The following is a 27,119-nucleotide window of genomic DNA, read 5'->3' as shown; positions in this document are numbered from 1 at the left end:
AGGAAAATGTATAGAAATGGTGAAAATTTTGCAGATATATTCAGCGTGAACTGGCCTTTGCTTCAGCTCATCTGTTTGCTCAGGATTTTGGGATCTCAGACCAATATAAACAATTCCTTGATTTTCAAATGTTTATTGAATCATTCTTGATTTGCGTCTCCACATCAGATATTTACATCTTTGTAATTTATAATTAAATACACTCAGGAAGATTTACCAAGGAAGAGAAAATATAACAAATCCTGTTTAATAAATATACTGACATTTAAAAGCAAATAAGCATTAAAACAACTGAAAGCACTGAGCAACAGAAGTACTCTGTGGTAGGTCCACATACCCAAAAAAAGCCCATTTTAAGTAGTGTGCTAGGTGTTGGATTGTGAAGAGCAAGGACATACGCCCAGCTAAGCAGCCTGATGAAAGTGGCCTCGTCCCTCTTCCTATTAATGAAGCATGCTAATCAAGCAAGAGGTGAGAACCCAGCTGTAAAGAATTACTTGGTGTTGCTATTGTGCAGTTGGGACAAAGGACACAATGTTAGAGCAGAGATAAACTACAAAACTAGAGTCAACTATAAATAGATTGTCACCACTAAGGGCTTCCAAAAACAACTATAGAGAGATTAGAGAAAGGCACTGAGGAATTACTAGTTCCCATCCATCCTTCCAGGATGATGCAAAGTTTTGGTGGTGCATTTGGAGTGTGCTGGGTCTCTGCTGCAGCTCTGAATTTGCCCTGCTCCTGCAGCCTTTTTTATTTTCTGCAGAGCTGTATCTCAGTTCTTTTTCAGTTGTGGTAAAAAAAACCAAAAATTGTTATTAACTTGAAAGCCAGAAATAGGAATTTGATGAGACTAGATAATTTTTCACATAACTACGAGATGTATATTAATTTTTCCATGTATAGTTTGATCAGCTAGCTATTTAGGCTCATGGGATATTTTGAACATCAGTTCTCTGCTATACCAAGCTATGTTGCTTCTACCCAAAGCTGTCTATAAGATGGACAGTAGTGGTCTGGGAGAACTGCTCTGTTACCTTCTTCTCATATGTTTGAATGCTAGCATTTCTGTTACACTGACAAGCTTAGTGGTCTACGAAGATCCTAAGAGTTCTCAGAAAAATAAAGGATGCAATAGGAAGGCCACAAAAAAAGGTTTTGGGGAATATTTGATATAACAGCAAACTGAGAAATACTATGAAAGCAGATAAAAAAGACTAATGTTAGAAACTCTGCAAGGATATTTTTTTTAATGAAACTCCCACTTCAGAAACAGCTAGGGAAGCAGGCAGCTAGTGAGTGGCACTCCCAGAAGTCTTCACTGCACTGATACCATCCTTGATATGGTTTAAATGTTTCACCTTTATTCTCACAAAACTGGGCTGGAAGCTCTCACAAAAAGCCCTTTTCTTAGTATTTAAAAAATATTGTTTCCAATAGTTGATGGACACTGAGTCACAGGAGGGGGATGTGCAACTATGGAAAATCACAAAGAAAACTGATGCCATTTCCCCCATCTTTCCAGGCAGGACTTGAGGCAGGTGCAGCTGAGGAGAAAGCAAGCTTGTGATTCACAGCTGTCTGATAACACGGAGGGACATTTTCATTTTATCAGGCCTTTACACTTGTCTCTGAAAATATCCCTTGTTTGTTCCATTGTGTGAAATAGCCTTTGGTGAACTCGCTTTGTCTTATCTCATGGCCGAAACTCTTGGTTATTCAAAGTCATTAGCAAGGGTCCTGACACACGTGCTGTGGGATTACAGCATATTTATCTGAACAGGAAGGCAGTGCCTGGTGTAGCCTCTCCACTGGCCTCCAGAGTGACTGGGTGAAGAGGAAAAGGATGAGGGAAGCCACATATGGACTATAAAAATATGTGTGTAGGAACATCTTTTCCTCTGGCTGCCCTTCCTTCAGCTGGCCTTGGAGAAGCTGAGGAGCCCTTTCGGTTCCTCAGCCTGTCTCAGATACTGAGCTGCAGTCCTGATGAGCAAGTGTTCCCAGACATGCTTGGAGAACCACAGCTTTCTGCTCCTTTCCTTAAGTAGGATTAAAGTCAGTGGGGAACAGAGATGCGTTCCTGCAGGCACCCAAATATGTGGCACCTGATCTTAAAGAGGCGAAGAGGAACAGTGTGCAAGTGCCATGGTAGCAAAACAACACTGGGTTTGGTTAAGAAAAGACAGGCCCATCAGGATCCCATTTGTATCGTGGCAGAGGATGCTTCACCCCCAGAAAGAGCCCCTGCAAGGAGAGGTGTGGGGCAAAGGGGACAGGGCCCTTGCCGCTGGCTGTGGTGGGGATGAGCCTGCAGGAGCCCCAGGGGCTATAAGCACCTAAACCCCATGAGGGAAGGAAAAGCTGAGGCCATGAGAATGAGCATGGGCTGTGAATGGAGGATGGCTTTCTCCCCTACTATAAGTTTTTTACCTTCACATGCTGAAAATGGCAGACATATGGGTTGTCTCCGGTGTGGTTGCTACTTGTCTGGTTTCCGTTTATTTTTCTTCTCCTGTGAGGAGAGAAACTGGAGCGTCTTTGCACCTGGTATGCTTTTCCTTTCACTCTCCACTTTTTTTCCCCTCATTTGGATTTTCCCTTCTCTCCCCATGTCCCCATTTTCCTCTGCTGTTTCAGCTGCTGTCCTAGCAATGAGTACAGATCCCCTTGGTTGTTGTACTCCACAGTTCCTAGAACTACATTTATTTATATTTGTTCTTGGAACCAAGATGGTAAAAATAGCCTAAAGGCATGGAAATAGTGTTGGAGGGGACTATAACGCATTGTGCATTGCTTTCATGGGTTGCCAAAAGGTGGAAACCCTGTTGATTTGAATTGACTTTTCCCATGTCTCAAAGTTAGCCTGCAGCTCACTAAGTTGATCTGGAGGCCTGGGAAAGGACATACTCCATTGAATAGAGTTGCCACCTTTTGGAAAGAAAAAGAGGAAATCTGGAAGAAGAAGAAGCCGGGGGGAGGGGGGAGGATAAAAGAAGAAGATGAAAGTGGGTGGTGGGAGGAAAAAAAAAGATTAAAAAAATGAAAGGAAGAAAACAAAAGCAACAGAAAACAAAACACAAGAACTGTCAGAGAAAAAGCTGCATCTAATTTAGTGTCAAGACTTGGAAGGCAATTGTACCATGTGTGGGAGAGTGGACTGTAAATATTTCTAATTGCCACCCAAAAAAGTCTTGCTCTGATCTTAAAAAATCAACCATTTACTTAATCTCCAAAACTATATTCTTTCCAGCCTGGTTTCTCAATGAGATATGTTGTAACAATGTGAGCCCTCTGAACATGCAGTATTTCTGGGGGTCTGCACTCCAGCACAGAAGAGCAATGTTTTTTGCACAGGAGAGTCAAACCCAGAGGATGCAGCTGGAGGGTGCATGAAAGGTGAAGTGAGTGGTGAAGAGCAATGAAGGGCCCTGCCATCTTCTGCTGTGAACCAAACATTGCCATTAAGATCTGTGCAACGTACTTTGAGTGACTGCTGCCTGGTTCCTTGTGGTAATGTCTGCTGTGGAGTCACCAGTTAGCAGAGGTACAGACAATCCCCAAATGTAGGGCTGTGGAGGTCCCTCCGCCTCCTCCTGGCATGAAGAGCTGAAGAAAAGGCTGGTGTAGGCAGTGTCCTGGCCCTAGGATGTTATGATGATGACTGGTTTGTACCTCTACTGCTTAGGGCCATGTAGTCTGTAGCAGATTTGTATGGGGGACAAATATTTGGTGCAATATGAAGCAGCAAGATAGCAGGCTGGGTGGATGATCGCTGCCCAAGCTTGTTCACAGCCCCTCTTTTATTTAGTAAGAGGAACGTCTCTGCAGGGGATCATAATCCTGGGTCATGGTTTTCTACATATCTTTATAATGAAAACCATTCTGTTACATAGGCTGGTGCCCTCACGTGTCTGCAAACTGGCTGATGTCACTGCCTCACTGCTTACAGTGTCCCAAAGAAGGACTTTGAGGTTTTCAAGTATTTGACTGAAGCACTGGCAAAGGTTATCCAGTGTGTTGCAGTGAAGTTGTAACTTTCCAGGTTTCAGCCAGAGTAGCTATTGATCCAAATGTCTTATGTTGTAACCCAGGAATGTATAAATGCCAGTCTAGTGCCATGAGTGTACAGTGAGTGTATGTACCTTTCCTTCTAGACTATATAGCTTTCATTCTGTTTCCTAAATAGCTGTGACTTTGGGCTTCTAAACAGAGTTCCAGCTGAAGATATTTATTATTGTAATTTAGTTGTACTTCTATATCTCTTTCTCCTCTGCTCCCCTTTCATCACCGCTTCTGGCTATCCGCTTTCCCTGGCTTGATGCCTTCTCACTCTTCCCCCCACACACTTCTTTCTGTTCTCCTCTCCACATCTTTTTTTATGGCTTCTGCTTTCTTCATCACTCAATATCTTCCGTGGCTCGCTCTTCCCTTGCTTATTTCCCAGTATCAAAGATCATACTGTATGTATAGGATGAAATGTTTAAATTGATGGTTTGTCCCCGAGATCTGTCCTCGGAGACTTAAAGTAATTCTTTCAAGAAGTTACAGTTACAGTTTTTGTATACAAAACCATGATCTTCCCATCCTTAGAAGTTCCAGGAAAACCTCAGGGAAGCTGGGAATTTTTTGCTGTAATAAATGCACTAATACACACTCTCATGCGTCTCTCACTGAGATATTTTACATTTCTTTGACAAACTGGTGTCTTGCAGCACACTGTTACCGTGGCAAATACTGATAAGCCATTTTTGAACAGAGGAATGAAAACACGGATGAACATTGAGGAACCAAAGTTTCTTTGACATCACCTATGCAAGACAGTTGGACTGATTTTACTGAATGAATCTTTGTCTGTGTGACCAGAAGTGTAGCTGCAGGGAATGTTAGGAAGGCTCTCAGATGTAAGCTGCCACGACATTAGCATTGATCTCTCTCAGCTGCTAGATTTTCTGGCTTCTAGTCTGTCAGACCATGCTGTGCATGACAAGAGCATAATGGTTGAGGTGTCTGAAATTCTGACAACCTACCACTAGACTGTGCTTTCTTTTAGCAAAGAAAGTAGGCCCAGAAGCAATGTTGCGATAGTGGACTGAATTATCAGTCGATCTAATCTGGTCCAGCTCTACTGAGTACCTAAGAGATGGTCATGGTAATTGCACCAATGGGCTTCTGAAACAGGTAAAATGCTGAGCACAGCTACATTGGTACATGGCTTTACATGGCTTACAGAGGACTAATCCTTATCATTCACAATTGAGCTAATACCCAACAGGGATAAAGGCAACAGTTTTATTGGAGTACGGCTTGAGGAGCAGTGGAGGTTTGATACACCCTCAAGCAGAGCTGTGGGAGCAGTGCACAGGCTGACTATCAGACTCTGTCTCCGTTTATTTGTATTTGTGGTGGTCCCTACAAAGACAATCTCTTACCCAATCACTGGAAGCTGTCAGGATAAACCATCTGACCTTTGACATCGCAGCATCATTGACCCCCAGTTGGGATAAAAGAGCTTCTCTTGTTTGAAAGCAGCCATCAGACAGTGTCCCATCTCCTCAGCACAGGCCTGGACCCAAAGGTGATGTGTTCATGGCCTCTAAACTCGATTACTGCAAAACAGCATGACCAGGAGTCAAACCAAGTTCCCTCAAAGGCATTCTCTGATGCAAGCACAGCAGCACATCTACCTAGAAACACATATCTTTGCTGAACTCACATCACAGCACTGGTCTCATATCTGTTACAAAGTCCATGTCAGATAGTCTATATAGTAACCAAAGCCTTCCTTGGTCTGGATCCAAATGTTTTAGAAATTGTACTTGACTTCAAAACCATAGACACCCATGGTCAAAGCTGTAGGTAATCAGAGACAAGGGATTGCAGGAGACATCTTTGATCGATGCTGTCCCTGTGCTTTTTCTCTCAAGAGAAGAGAGTGGCCATGGACCTCATGATGCTGGACAAAGCGTAAAGCACCTGCCGTTGCATGTCTGATTTGATTCAGGGAATTCTATAGAAGATGTGCCCATGTGCACACAAAATGCACCACAGTCCTGGCTCTCCTTTCCCTTCTCCCCTCACTCAAACAAACAGCTGAACAGAAAAGTGAAATAACTTGTTTTTCATTCATTTTTGAGGAAGAAAAGCTGGTCATTTCTCTTTTAAATATTTTGAAGACTTTGTGAAATTAAAATTAACAGGGTCATATAAAAGCCTTCTTGAACAGGTGGATCCAACTTAAAAAAATTTCCTGGATTTTGGACTAGCGCAGTTTGTGAGCTTCACTTTATTTACACTACAGAAATCAAAGACTCTTGCAAATTAAATCTGTACAGATGGTGAAGTAGTTCTTTGGAGAAGTAAGTAAACATTGCCACAGTATTCATTTCTATTTACTGAAGGAAAGACGTTGTAGTCTTTCTATTTACTTTTTTTTATCTTTGAAACAACTTTCTTTCTGCCCCTGCCATCCCGCAGAGAGGCTGCATCCCTCGCTGCTGCTTTTTGGCAGCAACTTCTGCCCTCTCTCTCGTTTGTCTCTGCTTTATCCTTGCACCTATTTATTTATCGCAGCCGTGGTGGGAGCTGGCACTCGCAGCTCACCTGCACCGAAGGAGTTAACTGGGTTTATTACATAATCTGTTTAACATTCGGGATGAATAGGAAATGCTCCTCCCCTACAATATGTTTGTGCGTTTTAAATCGCTCTCCTCTCTGGCTGTGTGCAAGCCCCACACTACTCGACATGCCCTGAGTCTCTGTATGTGTGCTTGGGCACGCACTTGAATGCCTGCCTGCAGCTCTGTCGCGGTCTGGCTCCGCTCATGCTACCGGCAGTGTTGCGTATCCGCATGTCTGTGTGTCTGTCTGTGTGTCTCTGTATCTGTGTGTGCACATGAGAAGAGCAGAGCGAGGAGCAGCGAGACGGTCACATTTATAGGAAGTGCCAGCAGTCGATGCGAAGTGTGAAAGCAAACTCTGCCAACTCTTGGACTGCTGCAAGTGGACAGACTGCCTCGCATAATGCCATCTTTCGATGAGGTTTTGAAGGAAGCTGGGGAATTTGGAAGATTTCAGAAGAGGGTCTTTTTCCTCCTTTGCCAGACGGGCATAACTTTTTCTTTCCTGTTCGCCAGCGTGGTGTTCCTTGGGCAGGCACCAAACAACTACTGGTGCAGGATCCCTGGGGCAGCTGAATTAAGTGAACAATGTGGCTGGACGCTGGAAGAGGAACAAAACTTCACGGTACTGCCCCTGCGCCTGGGGAATGGGTCCTCCAGCGGGGAGTGCGAGAGGCTGGATGTTGCATGGGACACCTCCATCAGCTGCGCCAGCCCGCTCGCCCGCTACAGGAATCACAGCGTGGGCAACCTGCCGCTCACCACATGCCACGATAACTGGGTGTTTAAACAGCCCCACTCATCCATCGTCAGCGAGGTAAGAAAAATCCCTGTCCTCTAATCAGTGGCTTCCATCCCAGTCCGGGATTGCAGCAGTAAAATGGGATTTACGCTGCAAGTGTCATTGCTTTGGTGGCTGGTTTTCCTTTCCAAATTTGTTTCATTCTGAGTCACAAGCAAATCGGGACAATAATTATGATGCAGTATCAGCATCAAGCTTTAAGAGAAAGGTGAGCTGATCTGAAGGGTGGCTTTCCAAAGCCAAGCACCCCACACAAAGCCAGACACCCCACACACAGATTGCTCTGTCGTAGAAGGAATGTCAAATAGAAATAAAGAGTTAAGACCTTGCAGCTGAGGCTTCTGGTGCTCAGTTTTGGGCCAGCAACTTTGGTGGTATAAACCCTAATTGCCAATCTGAATCACTGCATGTTATCTGTATTTCCAGTACTGAACATTTAAGACTGGAGGTAATAAAAAAAGCTGGTGACAGACTGCCCGTCTGAGATCTGAAAGGAGTCAGCAGAAATTATTGTGCTTACTAAAGAAAAAAACCCAACACAAACTAAAGCACATTTTTGCCCAAAGCTATCATTCAGCTTTTCCTGAAATGACAGTGTCAGAGAAGTGCAGACTATTACCAATAATGGTAAATGCTGGCAAATGTAGTGACTTTTTAATGAGGCCACAAAAGGCCATGTAAGATGCTTTCCTAGGCGATTCTCTGTGTAATCTGTAATCATGCTGTGGATGTGCTGTGGTCTGGCTCCAGGACACAGTCTGGACACTAGGGGTGTGTATTTTAAGGTCGTCTTGACAGTAACTGTCACCAATGCAGTGATGAAAAATATGAAGTGTGCTCAGAGAGGCTGCCTAGGAAATCATCAAGGTGCACCACAAAATGTGTCAATGCAACCATAGGTTTTGGTTCCTGCCTGTCTCATGAGCCTCCTTCTATGGTTTTTAACCGTGGTTAGGTGCTTGCATGGGAGCTGTGCCCTCCAAAATACAGAGCAGGGCAGATCAGGAAAAGCCCTGAGCAAATAGTGAACTGAAAAGCGGTGCCTATCCTGACCTTTCAATTCATCATTCTTCCCTAATCAGTTGTGACTGCTGAATCTGCTTTCAGCCTTCAGGGTTTTCAGACCTGAGCACTGCATCTGACCTGAGCAGCCTTAGCCAGAATCTATGCTCAGGAGACAATACATCAGAGCACCTGGCTAGCCCTAGAGCAAAGTTTCAGAACTGGCTTTTGTGTGTGATTGCCAAAATCAAGGCTTCTTGGAGGGCCACAAATGACATGCAGGGAGTTGGTGTCAAACTTTGGTCCCTGGGAATGACAGGACTCCCGTGCCTGGCTTTGAAGTGAACCATGGGAGGCAGCTGTGGTGGAAACGTTATGCTGCTTCTCCTAAGGTACCTCTGCTGGGGGACTGTGAGGGGTTGGGGCTTAGTGTCTTTTACTTGGGCAGTCTGTGCTAGCTGTTCTCTTCAGGGAGATTCATTTTCTTTTGTTGTTCTTTTTTTTTCCCTTCAGATAAAGTGAAAGCATGTTAAGTTGTGTCCATAAGACTCTGCTCAGAGTCCGTTTATGGCAGCAGTTTGTGTATCTAGCAAAGACACTGTGATTTTCCAGCAGTGCTGAGCCAGTGGGTACAGATAAGAGGAAATGAAATGAGTGAGTGTGTTGCAGCAATAAATGAGAGTGAGAAGTTCAGTGAAAACACCTTGTCCATCTGTGCTTTCTTCCCCTGCTTCTCCTGGAGAGATGCTTATGGTAACGCTCCCACCTGTGCTCCCACAGGCACATATTGCCAGGGAGTAACAGTCTGCAAGTAGCAACAGGCTGGGACTGTCTGTCCCCTGTGCCAGGGCAGCAGGTCCCAACATCAGTGTCACTGTGGCTGCTAGAGCAACTCTTGCTGGCTGGGGGCACCTTGGTGGGAAGGTGCTCAACTGTGACCTGTGGCACTTGTTTCCTGTTCCCAGTTTTGCAACATTTGCTGGATAAATCACATCCCACGAGACTCAGCTTCTCCATCTAAAAAGGAAGCATTTGGCATGCACCTCCTGGCTTAATTGTTTGAAATCACCTGTTAAAAGGAGCTTGATATCTATTAATGTGTTGTACATCCATCAAAGACAATTTAAACCCCAGATTTTAATCCCATGATCTGTTTAATCAGATCACCAAATGCATCTTTTCTATGTGTCTACTTGTAAATGCTACATTTTGACCATGTGCACAGACAAATGGTCTTTTTCTTTCAACTGTCTTAAGATTTTTACACTTTATGTCTGGATGAATCAACAGTGGAAGTGACCAAGGAGATGAAGCTAAAAGAATGAGTTACATGACAATCCAAAGGACCTATGTTCAGGGAGGAAGGAGATGGAGGGGAGTGGGGGGAGGAAATGTCAGGATACTGAAGGAGTTCTTCCAGGCCTACAGCAAGAGCAGACTTGGTGTGGGTTTGCAGTATGGCAGGGGAGGCAGAGGACAAATGCAAGCACGTAAAGCCTTTGCTGAGTGAAGATGTCACATCACAGGGCAAGTCTGGCCAAACCACAGGCTATTGCATTAATTTCTGAGCACCCCAAAGAAGCTAAATTGCATGGCTGGAGGCACTGATTCACGAGGAGTTGTGAAATGAATGGTGTTGCAGTACCTAACGTCATTGCTCTGGTTTGTGGATGACTGGAGCATGCTGCTCGCTGGCTTCTCTCTCACCTTAGACAGCTGTCTTCTGCAAAGGTGTTCACAGTAGCATCAGCAGAAGGAAGGAGAGGAAAAAGGGGGAATGTGGACTGATAAAAAGCACCAATTGCTTTGTAGGCAGTGTTTGAGGTGCCTGCTGCTTCACCTACTCCTCAGTCTCAGTGCTGGGGTATAACAGGGTGCCAAGACAATGTACCAGGGCTTTCCTCCTTCAGGATTAGAGGAGATGAGCATAATCTATTAAGAAATCATCACAAAAGCCACACATGACAAAGCCAGTTAACTTGGTCTAGTATCAGGCAACAAAGCACTGCTAAAGACTCTCTTTTAAAGTCCTCTTTTAATGCCTAAGAGGTTCCGAGAGGAGGACCCTACTTCTGCAGTAACATGCCTAAGGGTCTCTGCTCCATTGATTTAGGCCAGGCTTTTCCGCAAGGGCGATCCAGATCAGAGGAGAAGTTGTCCACTGGTGCTGCGCACACAGCCCAGCAGCGGGGTGCCTGAATTAAAGCCGAGCAAACCAGAGCTGGGATGATGTAAAGGTTTTGAGATATCAGCAAAGTCCTCCGCTATGTGTAATACTTTGCAGTGCCCCCTCCGACACAATGGTGTCACAGGTGGTGGATCTGCGCAGAGAACCTTGGCTCAGTGCAATCTACTCCCGTTTAATTGAAACTGGAAGACGTGGCTGCGTGCGTCAGCGGTGGAATGGGAACCCAGTGACTTCTCAGATTTTGCTTGAAGAGCGGGTAATTACTGAGCTAAATCCATTCCTGGCTCGTGCCAGCTGATGCCATCTGAAATGAATCTTGGTTGTAGCAGGTGGCTGACACTGCTCAGAATGGAAGACTGGTGACAGCAGCATCTCCTACAGGAGGAGGAGGGCAGGAAAGGATGACATTTCTGTGCAGCAGATGGAGAAAGAGGAAAAGTAGGGGTATAAGGGGACTGTGGTGGACTGGGGGGGGCACAACCTCGTGCTCTGGCTTGGGACTCTGGGAGGGAGCCCAGGTCACTCCCTGCTTCCCATAACACTTGAAGCAGAAAGCATGCTGCCTGCCATCTCCTACTGGGTGAGCCTTATGAGGCTCAGCACATACTCAGGACATATGGAAGTCAATAAACCTAATTTCCCCAGGCAAATGGGCTGAAGACTGAGTCACTGACCTTTAATACTCCTGGGCTTTGTCGCTATGTACTTTTGTTGCAGTGGAGAAAGTCTAGCACTCTGTGAAAGAGCGGCTGGTGATAGTTTGCAAAGTGATAGCCATTTTATTCAGACATTTTTGGTGGTGATGACTCCTAGGGGCATGTGCATGAATTACAGTTGCATCTGCAGGTTGAATGGCCCATGGTGGTGGATGAAAGGAAAAGGGAAGTTTACGTGGTCAGCAGCAGCTACAGCACAGCTGGCATATTTTAGGCTTATTGGCAGCCTTTGTTGGCAGAAGTTCAGCAGAAGGGAGCAATTCCAATATGCCCTGTCTGCAGCAAGTCTTCACGCCATAGATGATGTCATGTCAAGACCTGGCACCAATTTATTGCCAAAGTGTGAGGTCTGAGGTGGACAAATGATCATCTGAACATATCCTATTGCACCTGCTGGGAATAAATCTTCTTACTGCTCTGCTTGCCAGCTGTCTTAGAAAATAACATTCAGCCAGCATTTGCAGAGAAACCTGTAAGCAAAGCAGTCTTTGTGGCATAGATTTTGCAGCCCTTCAGAGCAGGAGATAACATGACAGTCAAGCTCAGGGTGGAGAAAGCACAGCTGGTCCTTTTCCTGTCCTCCTCCAAGGCAATAAACAACACAACTCACCCTAAAAGAGTTGATCTAGTATGATTATTGTCACTAGCATGGTAGTACCCTGTCTTATTTCCACTGTCATGGTGAGATTAATATTAAGTAGTAGAGGGGAAAAGGGCAGACAGAGGAGCAGAAGAAGCAGCAATTGCTCAATTACTTGTGAAGCTCTAATTAAGCTTTCTCAGTACGAGAGGGGCTTTGAGCAGTTCCTTTCACGGGTTGCGCCAGCGGGGCTATGTTTCTGTCACCACCCTCAAGTCACTTGGTACTGGCTGAGGGTTTGGGCCTTGGTGTTTCTTATTGTTTTTAGGACAGCTGCTGTTTTCCCCCATTTAGGAGATGGTGAGTTTCTCCACCTCCCTCTTGCTTTGGCCATGGATAGACATAATAAAAAAGGACAGAACAGGTCTTTTGTCCTAGAAGGCTCAGTGAGTTCAGGTGACCTGAGTAACAGAGATGAGAGGGCACCAGCTGGGGCCTGGTCTATGTGCAAAGGAGGAACCTCCAGAGCTTTCAAAGCTGAGCTGTTCCTCAAGCCTTGAGCCACAGTGCCCGAGGAGCAGGGTAAAGGTTGACTTCATTTGTCCTGCTAAAAAAGACTTGGGGAAGGACAGTGTCCTTGCTTAGTCCCTTAACACTCTGACAGAAGCTTTGACAGAAGGAGAAAAAAAAAAAAAAGGCAAATTCTCCCTTTCCGCTACATGTGCTTGCAGGGTGTTTTGTTGCATTGAGACTGTGTGAAAGACAGCAGTTCAACAGCCCAGAAGACAAGAGAGATGGAGAAGAGCTGCCCAGCAACAAATAAGGAACATGCAGCAACAGTCTGCATCTCCCAGCTTTCCTTAAATGATGAATATTGCCCTCAACCATTTGTCACTGGGAGTGCAAAGGTAAACCAGCCTCTGTTTGGCCACTTGTATGAATGCCACTTGAAATGTAAGCGTGGGCTCTTAATATGCTGTTGTAATTGAGCTAAGGAATCATTGTAGATCCCTTTATTGACCAAAGAGTGTCATACATAATTTTGAAATTAAATTGTAACAGACAGTAAAGTGTTTCCAAACTCCTACTTGAAGTTGCTACAATTTAAGGAGCTTTTAATAGCATGTTGTCATTTAAAGTAATACATTTCTACGGGGATAGGTGTGATGAAATGTTTTGGGACTTGCTCAGTGCATAAAGCCTCTCAAGCACCAGGAACTGTAAGTTTGTGGTTAGTCTACAAGTCAAACTAAAATGGAAAACGTTTGCCTTCTGCCAAGCTATGAAGAAATAAGAAGTTGTCACAGCCCCCATATTTCCCAGTCATTAGTCTTGTACAAGCATTTCTTCTGTTCCCGTCTCAGCCGGTTCCCACTCCTTTCTGTAGAGATTACTCCACTAATGAAATGCAGGGAACCAGTGCAAAACCTCTTGCTTCTCCCAGGGAGAAGCACTCAGGTCTGCTGCTGCTTTAGAAATCAGCAAAGTGCACCAGTGTGGTTTCTTCCAGCCACGCTACTGCTACCGCAAATCTGCACTGGGATTTCACATTGATGTTCAAGCCTTTAGCTGGTAGAAAATCATTCAACACAAGGATGTATTTCCAAGCAGGGGTGTATGGCTGCCTGTACTGCAAGGCTGTCATGTTGAAAGTGACAGATTTTCTCCACTCTGTTAAGGATGCTACAGAGGGAGATGTCCTGAACGAGCCGGTTCCTGCTGCCTATCTCTGTTGGCAGCATCTCACTTCTGCTCAGGATGGCAGCTCATTGCCAGGGCTAAAAGGAAAGGACTGCAGATGTGGATTGTTTATCAGTTTTGGCAGCACTACCTTTTTTCAGTCAGCTCCCTAAATGGAAGGAGACTGTGTTCAGGAACATGATGCTTTTTGTCATGCAGCAGACAGAATTCGTGCAGGCAAATGCAGTACTGAATGCAGAGACAAGTTGCAAGGTTGTGCTGGGTGCTTGCATTGGTGCAGTGAGGGGCTTAGCAGGGAGCATGGCAATGCTGAGGAAGAGGATGTGCCTTTAGGTGCTGCTGGGCAGCTGAGCTAGCTCACCCACTTGATGACTGCAATAAGGATCTGGCTATCTAGGTTTTAACAGGGTTTAGGTGTAGCCAGGTCAACAAACAGGCTTAAGAGCAGGAACAAAAACATCTAAGGTTTTCCTTTCTTTTTCCATATCCTTCCCCCCAGCACTGCAGTAAATGTTTTAGCAATTAAATTTCAAATCATAGAATCACAGAATCACAGAATGGTTTGGGTTGGAAGGGACCTTAAAGATCATCCAGTCCAACCCCCCTGCCATGGGCAGGGACACCTCCCACCAGACCAGGATGCCCAAAGCCCTGTCCACCCTGGCCTTGAACACTGCCAGGGAGGGGACATTTGCAACTTCCCTGGGCAACCTGTGTCACTGTCTCACCACCCTCACAGTAAAGAATTTCTTCCTAATATCTAGTCTACATCTACCCTCTTCCAGTTTAAAACCATTCCCCCTTGTTCTATCACTACCTGCTCTTGTAAAAAGTCCCTCCCCAGCTTTCCTATAGGACCCCTTCAGGAACTGGAAATCTATGGAGGAAAGGGGACCGAATACAGGACATTACGACATTCCCTTTCTGCTGTGCTGTCCTGGGTGAGCTTATTCAAGTGAAAGCAGAAGTGCTTACTTCGTGGCACAGACATGTACTGTGAGGATACTGTTCATGGACAGAGACATCTACAAATGCCCAGGGAGGACAGGACACTAAGCTTTCCTCACTCCGACATCTCCCAAACGTTTATCCAGGATATGTCCCAAATTTTGTAGCACTAAGGGTGTGCTGTTGCAGCCATAGATGTGACACTTCTGAAGGGAAACCTCAGCTGGATCTCAGCTTGCTGAGGGTTGTGTGGCTCTGCAATGAGCCACTGGTCTCACATCTATTCTGCAGCTTATTTTCAATCATGTGAGCTAGAGCTCTTCTTCCTTGGAGGTGCCAAACTGGAACATTCAGGAAGAAAACAAAGAAAACCAAAGTCAGACAGCCGTGGTCTAGGCAGATGGAGAGCCCTAGAGTTTTTAATTCTCAGTGTTACTGATTTTGGAGAGCAAATGGGATCACGGGAGTGTGATCTGTGACATTTAAAGACAGTGTGCTAGCATTTTTTTTATTATATTATGAGAAGACTGTTTGCTTTCAGGGAATGGGACCTCCTATTACTCAAGCTGGGAGATGGCTACTGACAGGGATAGCTTTTCTGCTCTTTGATGACACTGGATATTTGAATGGATTCGCGCTTGGTCAGTGAGCTCTTTGCAACATAGATTGTGTCTGGCTCAGCATAGAAACAGTCTGTGTCACAGCTGAAGTGGTGATGTGGGTCTGACAGGCAGCTTGGATCAGAAAAAGATCTCTGAAGGGTGTGCAATTCTCTTTTAAAGGTTACATTCCCCTCTAAAGGTTATGTTTGCAAACGAAGAGCAAGACACTAGCAGGATGATGACTTAAATGCTAGGTGTTACGTCAAGCAAACAGAAAAGGTCTGAGAATGCTTATCTGTACCATAAGTTATTTAAATACTTGAAAAATAACTTATGAGAGTACAGTTAGTGTATTGTCACTAATCTCTTCAGAAAGAGCTCATAGTTTCTTAGAAGTTTTCTGTATTTTCCTGTTTCCCAAAATATTTAAAATACTTGACTATATTGTTAGCCAAGACCCAGACTCAGCTGCCACCTAAATAATCTGAAATTGCTGTTCAGATGAAAGAATCCTCTCTGTTAAAGATATTTTTCCATCTGTCTTCCTGGCATGCACTTGTTCTCCTGTCCTCTTTCATGACAGCTTATCCATGGCCTGTTTACAGTAAAGAGGGATAAAATTATTTAAAAAATAAAATCTACCCTTTGAAAAAGGATCAAAAGTCTAAACCCTGAAGGCTGTGCCTGCAGTGGACGCAGGGGCAGACTGGCTGCTTGCTTGGGCACGACTTCAGTGCTGCCTGCACAGCCACCCACAAGCGCACTGGGAGCTTTGCAGCTTTTCCTCTGCTCCTCTAAAGGCAGGTGCCCTTCCCGGGAGAGCGACTGCAGTGTGCTGAGGGTGCAGGGCTGGCCCTGTCCCACATGCCTCTCCTCCCAGGGGACAGCCACCTATCCAGTGCTGCCAGCGATCCCTCTGGGCTGCCAGGATGGCCTCCTGGGTCTTGGGAAACCCAGTGTGTTCAATGGCTGTAATCCTAGTGCAGCTTATAGGTGTTAGAAATCTGGTGCCTGGTCTTTGACATGGACGACTGAAATTAGAGGCGAGCGGATTTTAAATGATAGACAGTGTTTTTGTTTATGGACTTTATGTCTCTCATTTTCATATTGATTTAACAGTTTTGTTATTACATGCACCTTTTTATTGTGTTCTCACACTAATTTATTGCTGTTTCTGATGAGGTAATAACACTCCCTTCCTCATTCCCTCCTTGGCTCTTCAGGCTTAAGATACAGTCCTCTCTCATGAACATCTCTGGGAGAAATCATAAGTATTGTAGGATGTTATTCTTTCACACAATTCTGTGAAGGGCTTTTAACCTGGTCCTGTATGAAGACCTCCCTGCTGATCTACCAGCCTGGTATTTCTCTCCAAGGACTTGATCCTTCAAGAAGCTGAGCCACTTGTGAGGTGCTGAGCGATCTTAACCTTCACTGGGAGATGACTCACTCTGCAGACCATGGGCTCAGATCCCTCTGTTATTCCTGAGGACTGCTAGCAGAGAAGTGTGAGGGCTTCTTTTTGCACCTCTGGGAAATGGCGCTGCCAGGGTCGCTCCACAAATGTCTGCTGGAAGGAGGATATAACAGTGCAAAGGTTTATGTTAAACGGTGTAGAGCTGGAACACAGATGCAGGTTGAAGCTGGCCTCTGTCACTCTCCATCTCTGTAAACAATTTTTGAAAAAGAGGTGACACCCAGAGTAATATTAAGAGGAAAAATACCCTCAGCCTGGTAATAGCAGAGGACAGTTAAAAACCCCACCAGAAATGCCCAGGGATGCTGTGGAGCCTCCACCCTGGGAGATGCTGAAAACTTGCCGGGACAAGGCCTGGAGCAATCAGCTTTGATGTGAATTTGGATGTAAGCTCAAAGCGGGTCCTGCTGTGAGTGGGGGTTTGGATCAGAGTGCTTCAGAGGTCCCTTGCTACCTAAAGTATTTTATTATTCCAGGAGATATGGGTAACAGCAGGAGTAACCCTAAGCATCAGCTCACTCTGTATCAACCTCTGTCATCAACACAGTCAATTGCATTGCCTTCCAAAATCTTATTTTAATGGTCATTCTCATGAAAAAACTCTGCTCTCGAAAGCTGCATCTTTTGATACTATTTGCCAGGGTTGTCATAGTTTCAAGAAGCAAGAGGTTAAGCAGTGTTTGAAGTGTTCAGGCTATTTCAGGAAAGCATTGCTATAGCCCTTGAGTATGAAAACTGAGAGCAGGTTTTATCCCTCTCAGAGAAAGCTGAGGTTTCTGCAGCTCTGACTCAATATCTACAGAAGTGGAAGCCAGATGCTGATGGCCTGGCTGAGCTGAGAGGGGGACCTATGAGGTTACTAGCCAAGTTTTTCTTCCCATTTGTCACAGCTGAAAACTACAGCTCCCAGTCACAAAATTCCTAGACCTGTGGCTTCAAGGAAAACAAAAAGCCAAAAATAGCCCCCAAATCCTGGACTTCCAGTAAAATAATGACTAGCAACAATGATTCTGCTGTAGTTACTGTCAGTGACACTGCTAATAGCGCATTTGGAACCAAAACTGAGGAGTTTAATTTTTAAAAGTGAAAAGAGTGTGAATGGCACCTGTGTGGCATTCATAATATTAAAAGAAATGGTTTCTTATTTAGATACATAAATAAACATCTAGGAGTATTACTTTGGCTTTTTGAGTCCAGATTCAGGCTCAGTGAAATCCAGGCCTGGGTTCCCTCTGTATCTCCTGTGTAGGCACCCCTGAAATCCCAGGCAGTACATGCTGGACACTACAGCAGGCAAGTGGGCTAAGATGGATCTCAGGCTTGCAACACTAAATTTCAGAGTCTAGAGAGCTGTGAGTGACAGAAGAGGCTGTTAAACTTCTCTCTAACCCACCATGTGGCCACCTCATCCAAGCACAACATTTGAGCACTGGTATTGTGGTACACGTGCTGGTGTGCACAAACGTGACATACTGTGTGTGCTTCAGCAACCAGCACCTTGCTAGCTATAAAGAGATTTCTTACACCTCATGTCTGAAAGCCAAAAGGTCTCTCTAGGGTATATGGTGACAGCTGCTATTGTCTGTGGCTTCCCTTGGTCCTGAAGCTGCATTGTTCCTAAGGTTACCCCAGGCATGGTCCAAAACCTCCCAACTCCTGTAAGGTCTGCAGAAATTGGCAGGCAGTGGTTGGTATTTCTTTATTCTCAAAGAACCTCTAAAGTAATTTGCAATAACATGCTGTCTGGATAACTATTTCACTTTTTGTTTCATTTTAGTTTTAATACTTAGTCTCTTTGTCTTCCTTCCTCTCGCCCATTTTCCTCCTCCCTTCTTCCCACGCATCCCCATCCCCATTAATAAATTCTTCAGATGTGCACCAATGTAATGCCATGTTAGGGAGTTACGGTATAAGGAATAGAAAAGTCTGGGAAAGCTACACCAAGAAAATATGTATTCAATGTGTCTGAAGTTGGTCTGAGATCTGTTTTCAGTTTTCTCAGAGACCACATGTTTTTGCTGTTATCTACAAGGCACTAAGAAAAAGAATTAAGCCATTTCTATAAGCTGGTGTTTTCATTGGCTATAGCTGTGCACCCCTATTTTGCACTAAACAGAGTCATGGCTTTGCCATGACAACATATTTAAGAGTGTTGTGTTTGATCTGCAAAAGAGTAATTTGCTTTCCATATCTGGACAACTGAGGCATGGTACACATCATTCTTTTGGCAGGGAGGACCTCTCCCTCTATCTTCACCATAGCTTGTGTCACAGAATCGCACCAAAATGGCTACACACACACAAATAATGAACTCAAACAAGCTTTAATCTGCAACTGAAATGAAGCAGACAAAACTTCATTCACCAAAACAACATCCCGCTGACATTCAACAAATACAGGTTCGATATGCTGGTTGGGAATATTACCAGACACAGCTGAGTTAAGAATTCTTAAGATTTGGCCAAACGATCCAAAATGTGCACTCACTCACTCACCAAAAAGGGAGGGCTCTCAATCTCGAGAAGTTACCTTAAGTGGCGTCCCAACTCAAGGGGAGAATCCCCGACTGCAGACCTGCTGCTCTGAGGAGGACCGACTCCAATGAGTCCTCTGGCGGGGCCCCATTTATACCCTGGTTGAATCTGATCTGCGGTCAATACATGGTCGTGTCACCCCCTATTGGCTGGGGACCTCAGCTTTCCCTCCTTTGACCCCCACTGTGTGGAGCTGTGAGGGGGGAGGCAGTCCTGGCGTCACCAGGGCCAGAAACTTTAGCACTGTCTTTGTTGGGTTTTTCTCAGGTCTTTAGTAGGGTGGGTGCATCTGCCACGCTTGAAGAGTGCTTGCTATGGCTGCGCTTCACTGCCCCACTGGTGCTTGCTGTTCAACAAGCACATTTGAGTTTCTCCTTCCCTTTTCCCTTTCCCTTTCTATCTGGCCCTATGCAGTTGCTATAACATTTTGCCCTAAGGATAATGAGTGATCCACCTGAGGTGTTTATGCCTCTCCCTTCTTCCTGCAGTATAACCTTGTGTGCGGCAATGCCTGGATGCTGGATCTCTCACAGGCTATCCTCAATCTGGGGTTTCTGGTTGGTGCGTTCACACTGGGCTATGCTGCAGACAGGTACTGTACAAGAGTTGCTTTCCTTTGATTTTTCTTTGAGGTAAAATCACTTGTAACATCACCTGCAATAAGTATGTGTCAGCACTTTGGAGGTTTAATTCACTTTGGATAAACATCCTCAGTCTGGGTTAGCAGAACCCAGCCAATGTAATCTTTGCTTCCTTTTGGGCTCAAAACTTCACATGATCATGCCTACTGATCATATTTGGATGTTAAAATGTCATAAAAAGACATTCTTATGGTTTCCAGTGTTTTCTGTGCACATCTGGACTCAGGAAGGGTAGGAGGACACAGAAATGAAAAGGAAACATTCAAAGGAGTTTTATGGACTGGTCTTTATTAGAGGATGTTTAATAGATGTCATTGATGAAGAAAGCAGCTACTCGAGGAAAGAAGGAAGGGACTCAATATGGTAACTCTCTTAATTCACAGGCTGGACTCATACACTTTCCACTGAAATTATAGCTTTTTTCTTTGATGTCTGTAATAGTAGTACTAATAACTTAAAGTGCTATTTCATTGTAGGTAGGAATACTTGCAGAATTATCTGGGATGATATCCTAATAATGAATTTTGAACTAGCAAGCAAAATTACTTTCAAGGAAAACCTCATCTTTCCAAGAGATAGAGTAATAATGAAAAAAATGAGGTGGAAAAGAAAGTTAGCCACTGGCTAACTTAAGATATTTCTGCTCGGTATCTGGCTGGGCAGTTGCAATACTAGCACCTTATGACCATGTAAGACTAGAGATAATACAGATAATTATTAAAATAAAATAATATGCCTAGGAGTACTTGTGTATTAAGCATAATCTATCTACCATACAACTACAAATGTTGTACATTGATAGCACTGGAGAAATGTGCTGCAGCCAGACCAGTGGACTTGTCTCCTTGATGTGAAACCTTTTGAACAAAACGAATGAATAAATATTCTCTCAAATACTTTTTGGTAAGATAAACAGATACATCAGTTTTCCCAGTTTATTCTTTTATGGTTGGACTTTATGATCTTAAAGGTCTTTTCCAACCAAATGTTTCTATGATTCTCCTTAAAACAGTGTCAATAACAATGGAGAAGAGATAAAAATGGGAATTCTAGTTCTGTTCCAGGGACACAGTTGCCAGGGAGGATTTGTTGGGTTTTTTTTTGAATTATGGCTTACCTTGGGCACATCTATTAATAATGATGTTTTTAATGGAAAATGAAGCTCATGAATATGTTATGCAGACTTTGAAAACAAGCAGTGTAATCCTAAACAAAACACTGGAAAATCACGTAAAGTATTTAAAGCAGAAATTGCATACTTTTACAGAGCTGGCTGTAATTACTATTAGGAGACAGACTTGTGAAAACAGAAATCCCCAATGAAAGTTGCCCTTATTTCAACTGGATAAAAAATCTGAACTGTAACATATGGGCCATAATTTACATACAAAAAGGCAAACTGTTTTTTAAAATAAAAGGGGGCCTGGTGAGGACATCATCAGTTTTAAAATTAGTGACGTAAAGGCAGTGACAATAACCACAGGAAAAGGTGTCCCATATCCAAGGCCCAACCCTACGAAGTTTCAGGCAGTCTCTCTTTGGAACAAGGCTGGTCTCAAAAAGGTACTTACAGATCTAGCATTAAAATGAGATGCTAGGGGAAAAAAGAAATCCCTGTGCCTTTTCATGATTTTCACTTTCTTTCCCTTTTTCCACAGATATGGCAGAATCCTCATCTACCTGCTCTCCTGTCTCGGGGTTGGGATATGTGGTATCATAGTGGCATTTGCACCAAACTTTACTATATTTTTGATCTTCCGTTTTCTCCAAGGTGTGTTTGGCAAGGGAACGTGGATGACATGCTACGTGATTGGTGAGAGCCATTATCTTCTTTCTTTTCTGGTTAGGAAAATTGAGGGATTTTTGGAGGACAAGGAGTCTGGCTACATCTGCTCTTGATAATACTTTTTCTTGGAAACACAGCACTGACCATGGGGTCAGCAGACAAGGAATAACCCAAGTCCATCTTAGCTAATGCATTTGTTCTCTAAGACAAGGTGCCTGCATGCAGATTGTGACTTGGCATCATGTGTGGTCTGGGCTCATGCCTGCACTGAATGCTTGGGGAAGCAGTCACTGGCCTCTCTCCAGACCACGCTAGGAGCCTTTCTAGCAGCTAAGCAGTATAATGTTTCCTTACCTGGCAATGTCTGCTGGTACAGAGGTGGCCTCTGAGAATAGCAGCAAGTGTAAACTCTTTCTGATATTCAGTACTGATGTACATGCCTGTCTGACCTCGTAGGATCACATAGAGAAGAGCGAGGAAGAGGTAATGCATGAGGGCAGACTAACAAGAGTGATGTGTCCTTCAAAACTGTTCAGGTTCTCCTTTCGTACCCATCACTGTGGTACTTGAATATGTCTGTAAGTGGGCATGGGCAATTCAGCAGCAATGCAACACTTTCTGCTGATGTTATCTAAGGACTTTTATGACTGTCTAATGTATGGACTCCAATGGGGAAGTATTGATATAATTGTTTAAGAGATGGAGGACTGGAATGTGTATATATAAAACTTTTCTTATTACATAGAAGATCACTAAGATGATCAAAATCTACAGAGCAAGCCTCAGATAAACCAGATACACAAATAGGGACATGGTTAATTTTGGCAGAATCTGAATATCTTCTGCAGATGCTCAGAGAAATTAACAGGAAAACCTCATTGGTAGGACAGACACTTGGATGGCTCCTCTTCACTAAAGCTAGGAGGATTTGCTTAGTGCCAGGCTGGACACCAGTGTTCATATTGGGATTATTATTTCCTGAAAAGGGAAAAGGAAGGGAAGCTTTTTTTATAAATAGCATCAAAACAGCAGGGATCCAGGCTCTTTGATAGGTTATAGTCATGATTCAGCTGTCATATATTCCTTGTATAGCAAACTTACTTTTCATGAGAAAAGGGTATTGTTGTGGCATCTTGAATGACTGCCAGGTTCAGAAAGGGAAACTTCTTTCTAGAGCATGAAATGGCATGACATTGAGGAATGCATCCTACTAGAGATGTGATGACAGATTTACTTAAAAAAAAATCAGCCATTCCACAATCTACTCTGATAATCCAAACCACAGTGATTACATCCTTATATAGTACAAAAATTTGTACCATCACTATAGGCTGTGAGGCCTGTGACTTTTTTTTTAATTCCTAGTGGAATTTAGATGAGTGAGAGAAGAATTACAACCAGGTGTAAACAGTTATAGTAAGACCTGGTAACACTGTGGTGATTTATGTGCAAATACATCCATCTAGCCCTCTCAGAATCTAAAGCCCAGAAGTGCCCCAGTTTTCTGGGCAGTAACACTGCTGAGTAGCCCTGGTCTAAGACCCAGTGAAAGGGCCAGAAGCTGCTTTTCCCCTAACCTCCAAGCACATGGCCTAATTTAAAACTGAGATCTTACTGTAAAACTATGGCAAGTGCTCTAAGTGGCAAAATGTTTTATGACAGACCTGTAGCTTCCTTAAAATGGCCTAGTTTTAACAGAAAGGAATGCTCAGATCAAACTGCCTAACTTTAGGGAAAGGTTCAGAGGTATGACATCCTGAGGGACAGTGTATTACTACTGCCCTAAACAAGTTGCTTAATTCTTGGGGAGAATGATTCCATCTAAATCCCTTCAGGGAACTACTCCTATGTCTCAGGATCACCCAGAGTATTTATCAACTAACATCTTTTAAAAGACGTGTGCAGATCATTGGTTTGGTTGCACCAGGAGGATGGTTACCATTAATACATCTCCAAGCTACTGATCTGTAGGGAGGATGCCTGTAGGCATCTTCCAGGATAGCCCCTCCCTAGAAGTATTCAAGGCCAGGTTGGATGGGGCCTTGAGCAGCCTAGTCTAGTCGGAGGTGTCCCTGCCCATGGCAGGGAGGTTGAAACTAGATGATCTTTAAGGTCTCTTCCAACCCAAACCATTCTGTGATTCTATGATTCATGCATTGCTCATCTCAGCTATAGGTCTCATGGCCATGGGATATTGCCTGAAATACAGGCTTATATTGGTTTCAGAAGCAATTAGACACACTCACAAAATAAAAAATCCACCACAGGATAAACAAACAAACAAACAAACAAACAACAAATGCTATGTTTTTCCTAGTAAATAAAATCAACTGTGGGGCATACTCTAGCCCTCAGAACAACCAGCATGGTAGGATGCCTTTCCATATTACCTGCTGGGAGCAACCCCTGCCTGGAGGATCCTCTAGTCTGGGGCGTGGGCCAAAACTGTGTCAGGGGAAATGCTAACAGTTTACTATTAAGCATGATCATGATGCAGTCTCAAACCCCTTTTCTGGCCCTGTTTAATCCATTAGTAAACATGCAGTCAGAAACCCCCTAGCTGAAGAATGCTGAGTGAATTGATGAGGAGGTGTCATCCATGCTTGCCCTGGACAGCCTCAGTGACATGCTCGCACTGCTGAAGGCAGACACTGAGCTAGACAGACTTGTGACCTGATACAGTGCTATCCTTCCTTATGTTCCACCACTAGCAGTTTTCTTTTCAGTTAGGTTTGTTGCTGTATTGTTTATTTTGTCTTTCTCTCTGCTCAGTGACGGAAATCGTTGGTTCTGACCAGCGAATTGTTGGCATCGTGATTCAGATATTCTTCACCCTGGGAATTATGATTCTCCCTGGAATTGCATACTTGGTTCCCACCTGGCAGGGGATCCAGCTGGCCATTTCACTGCCCAACTTCCTCTTCCTGCTCTATTACTGGTAATGTTGCAGTCATTGGTCTTGTCATTATTGCTATTCCCTTTTTTATTGGAGCATCTTGAGACTCCTGCTGTGGTCCCAAGCCTCCAGTGTGCAAGATGTTGTAGGTTAGGAAGGAGATACTTGCATATTGTTGATTTTGGCATTCTTTTTTTTCCTTTTTGTGAATCACAGGCATACATTACTTTCCTTTTTCTGCCCAGGGTTTGCTTATTTCATCAGCCACAGCTGCGCCTTCAGAGAACTCCGCTCTGCTCCTGTGTAGCCCTGGGCTGGCTGTTTATCTGGTTAACTTAACCAAAGTCTGTTTTTCCCATCAGCCATGGTACCTCAGCTTTACCTTTAATTATGTACTCAGTTCAAACCTGAAGTTGCCCTACAGGTCCCATGAGTTGGGCAGTATAGATAATGAGAAAGCAGATCAACCTGCTGGGTTGAACATCTGTCCCAGTGGAGTGCAGCCATCCTGTGGGCTGGATCCAAGAGAAATCAATCCACACACCTTCTGGACTGGATCCAAAGAAACTAATCCACACACCCTCTTTCCATGCACTGCTTCCTTCGACATTGTCTGTTGTAAACTTTTAAACTGTGAATCATCTTAACCCTATGCTAGCAGAAACTGAAATACCAATCAATAGTATCGCTTTGTGTTCAGTTTATAAAATATGTATACTTTTGAGTGTGTGTGTGTCTATCTTATAATGATACCACTAGAAGTTTCCTCGTCTGTCTGTACTTGGCAAAACATGTGTTTAGTGTTGAATTTCATTATTCCTTGCTGTTCTACAGGCACCTTGTTTGCTTGTTGGTTATCATACTTGTGACATCTGTAGTGCATAGTTAGATTTCTTATTTTTCAGTTTTGCAGAGTATTGATACAGTCTATTTTCTTCTTTCTTGCCCACAAGGATCAGATATTTCACAGGAGACTGACTGGAAAAGCAGTCCATAAAAGAGTTTCTGTATCCCAAAGACTGAAAAAAATCAGTGTGTTGTGTATTAACACAGGCAAAAGGCGAAGGACTTAGATTGACTTACGATGTTAAAGGGCAAAACCCCTGTTTATGACTTGTGTATTCTTACAGGGTTGTTCCTGAATCTCCACGTTGGCTCCTGACACGCAAAAAAGGAGAGAAGGCATTAAAAATCATGCACAACATTGCAAAACACAATGGGAAATATCTCTCACCACATTACTCAGAGGTACTGTCATCTGTTTGAGATAGAGTTTTTTTCTAAACTTTTTAAATCTTTTGAAGGCTGTTTTGAAATTAATTCTCTTTATGTGATGGGCAACACTCTTGAAGTGTCAAACTAGAACAAGATTATCAGTCCCACACCTACTTTGTGAATTGCAAAAGAATAAAAGTAAACTGGCTGGAAGGAAACGGGCTGAAAAATGAAGTTTGCAAGATAGCGAATCAGGTCTTTGATTTGCAACACTCCTACTTTAAAACCTTATGGGAATATCAGAAACTAGCCTGAAGGCAAATGATATTTCACAACATCTGACGTTTTAGCTGACAGAGTGAGTGGAGACAGCAGGATCCACTTCCTTGGCTCCTTTGCTAGAACTTCCTTTTACAGCTTAAAGAGAAGATGATGTAGAAAATAGGAATTTAAATATGAATTTTATTCCATCCCAATAGGGGGAAAATATGCCCCAAAATTCAAAATAGGGGAAGCTCTGTCAGAGATCACTACTTACAAAATAGTACAATATATGTTAGGATTACAGTCCTTTGACAAGTGATCTTGACAGAACTGAAAGGACTGATGCATTTCAAATATCGCTGTTGTGTCATTGGAGCATTTGCCTTGTTTTCTTTGGGTAGTGTTGCCTGGCTCTTGGACTGTGTTTACTGTGGCATTGGCCATTAGATTTCAGTGATGACAACAGATGTGAATGAAGTTCTTGTTCTGTAACAAACAAGGTCTGGAGCCTAAATGCTCACTATTGTAATGTTAGAAATCATTATTTAAACTAAGGAAAACTCCTGCAAGGTTTTAGCACATAGCAACCCAGGTGTGACATGCTGAACACACTGCAAGTAATTCAGAAAGAAATTGGGATTTTCTTATTAGAAAGAACTAGCCTACGTAAAATATCTATCAGTACACAGTAGTATCCTTTATGCCTACAGACCTGCATATGTGTATATGCATTCATTTTTATACATATACAAAATATTCATGTGTGACTTTTAAGTAAATTTTCACTGAGACTAAAGGCAAAGACTTTGGGATGGCAGTGTTTGAAGGAAACTGATGTGTCCCAACCTGTCAGAAAGGGACATCATGATGTGTGTGCTTTGTAATGGGTAGTTGGCAACCTGAGTTCCTACAGCTTGGTATCTTACCGTAGGTCTTCCTCATTTCTCTTCTTAAGTAAGGGGAACCTGGGAACTTAGCCCAACTTATAAAAAAAAGTGGGATTGTTTCACCAAAATCCTAGAGTATGATTCCAGATTAAATCCAAGTATTGGTATCCTTCTGAACCATCAGATAACTGTTCCCAAATCCGTGGGATTTTATTTACCTGATGTGAAACAGGCTCCCTAAATCATCCATACATCCAGTT

General features: G+C 43.7%; 1 protein-coding gene across 1 annotated transcript in view; it reads left to right on the top strand.

Moving 5' to 3' along the window:
* Positions 1-7,020: 7,020 nt before the first annotated feature.
* SLC22A3 (solute carrier family 22 (organic cation transporter), member 3) overlaps positions 7,021-27,119 on the top strand; it is a 30,250-nt gene continuing 10,151 nt past the window's right edge. The window contains 5 exon segments of the mRNA XM_010193553.1: positions 7,021-7,437; positions 19,659-19,762; positions 21,470-21,624; positions 24,370-24,535; positions 25,624-25,741. Coding sequence (XP_010191855.1) covers positions 7,024-7,437; positions 19,659-19,762; positions 21,470-21,624; positions 24,370-24,535; positions 25,624-25,741 — 957 coding nt within the window. The 5' untranslated portion in view covers positions 7,021-7,023.

This window comes from Mesitornis unicolor, unplaced genomic scaffold (assembly GCF_000695765.1).
Source record: "Mesitornis unicolor isolate BGI_N332 unplaced genomic scaffold, ASM69576v1 scaffold22400, whole genome shotgun sequence".
NCBI classification, from domain to species: Eukaryota; Metazoa; Chordata; class Aves; order Mesitornithiformes; family Mesitornithidae; genus Mesitornis; species Mesitornis unicolor.
Note: the sequence above shows the minus strand (reverse complement) of the source record. Positions and strands in the feature narration are given on the sequence as shown.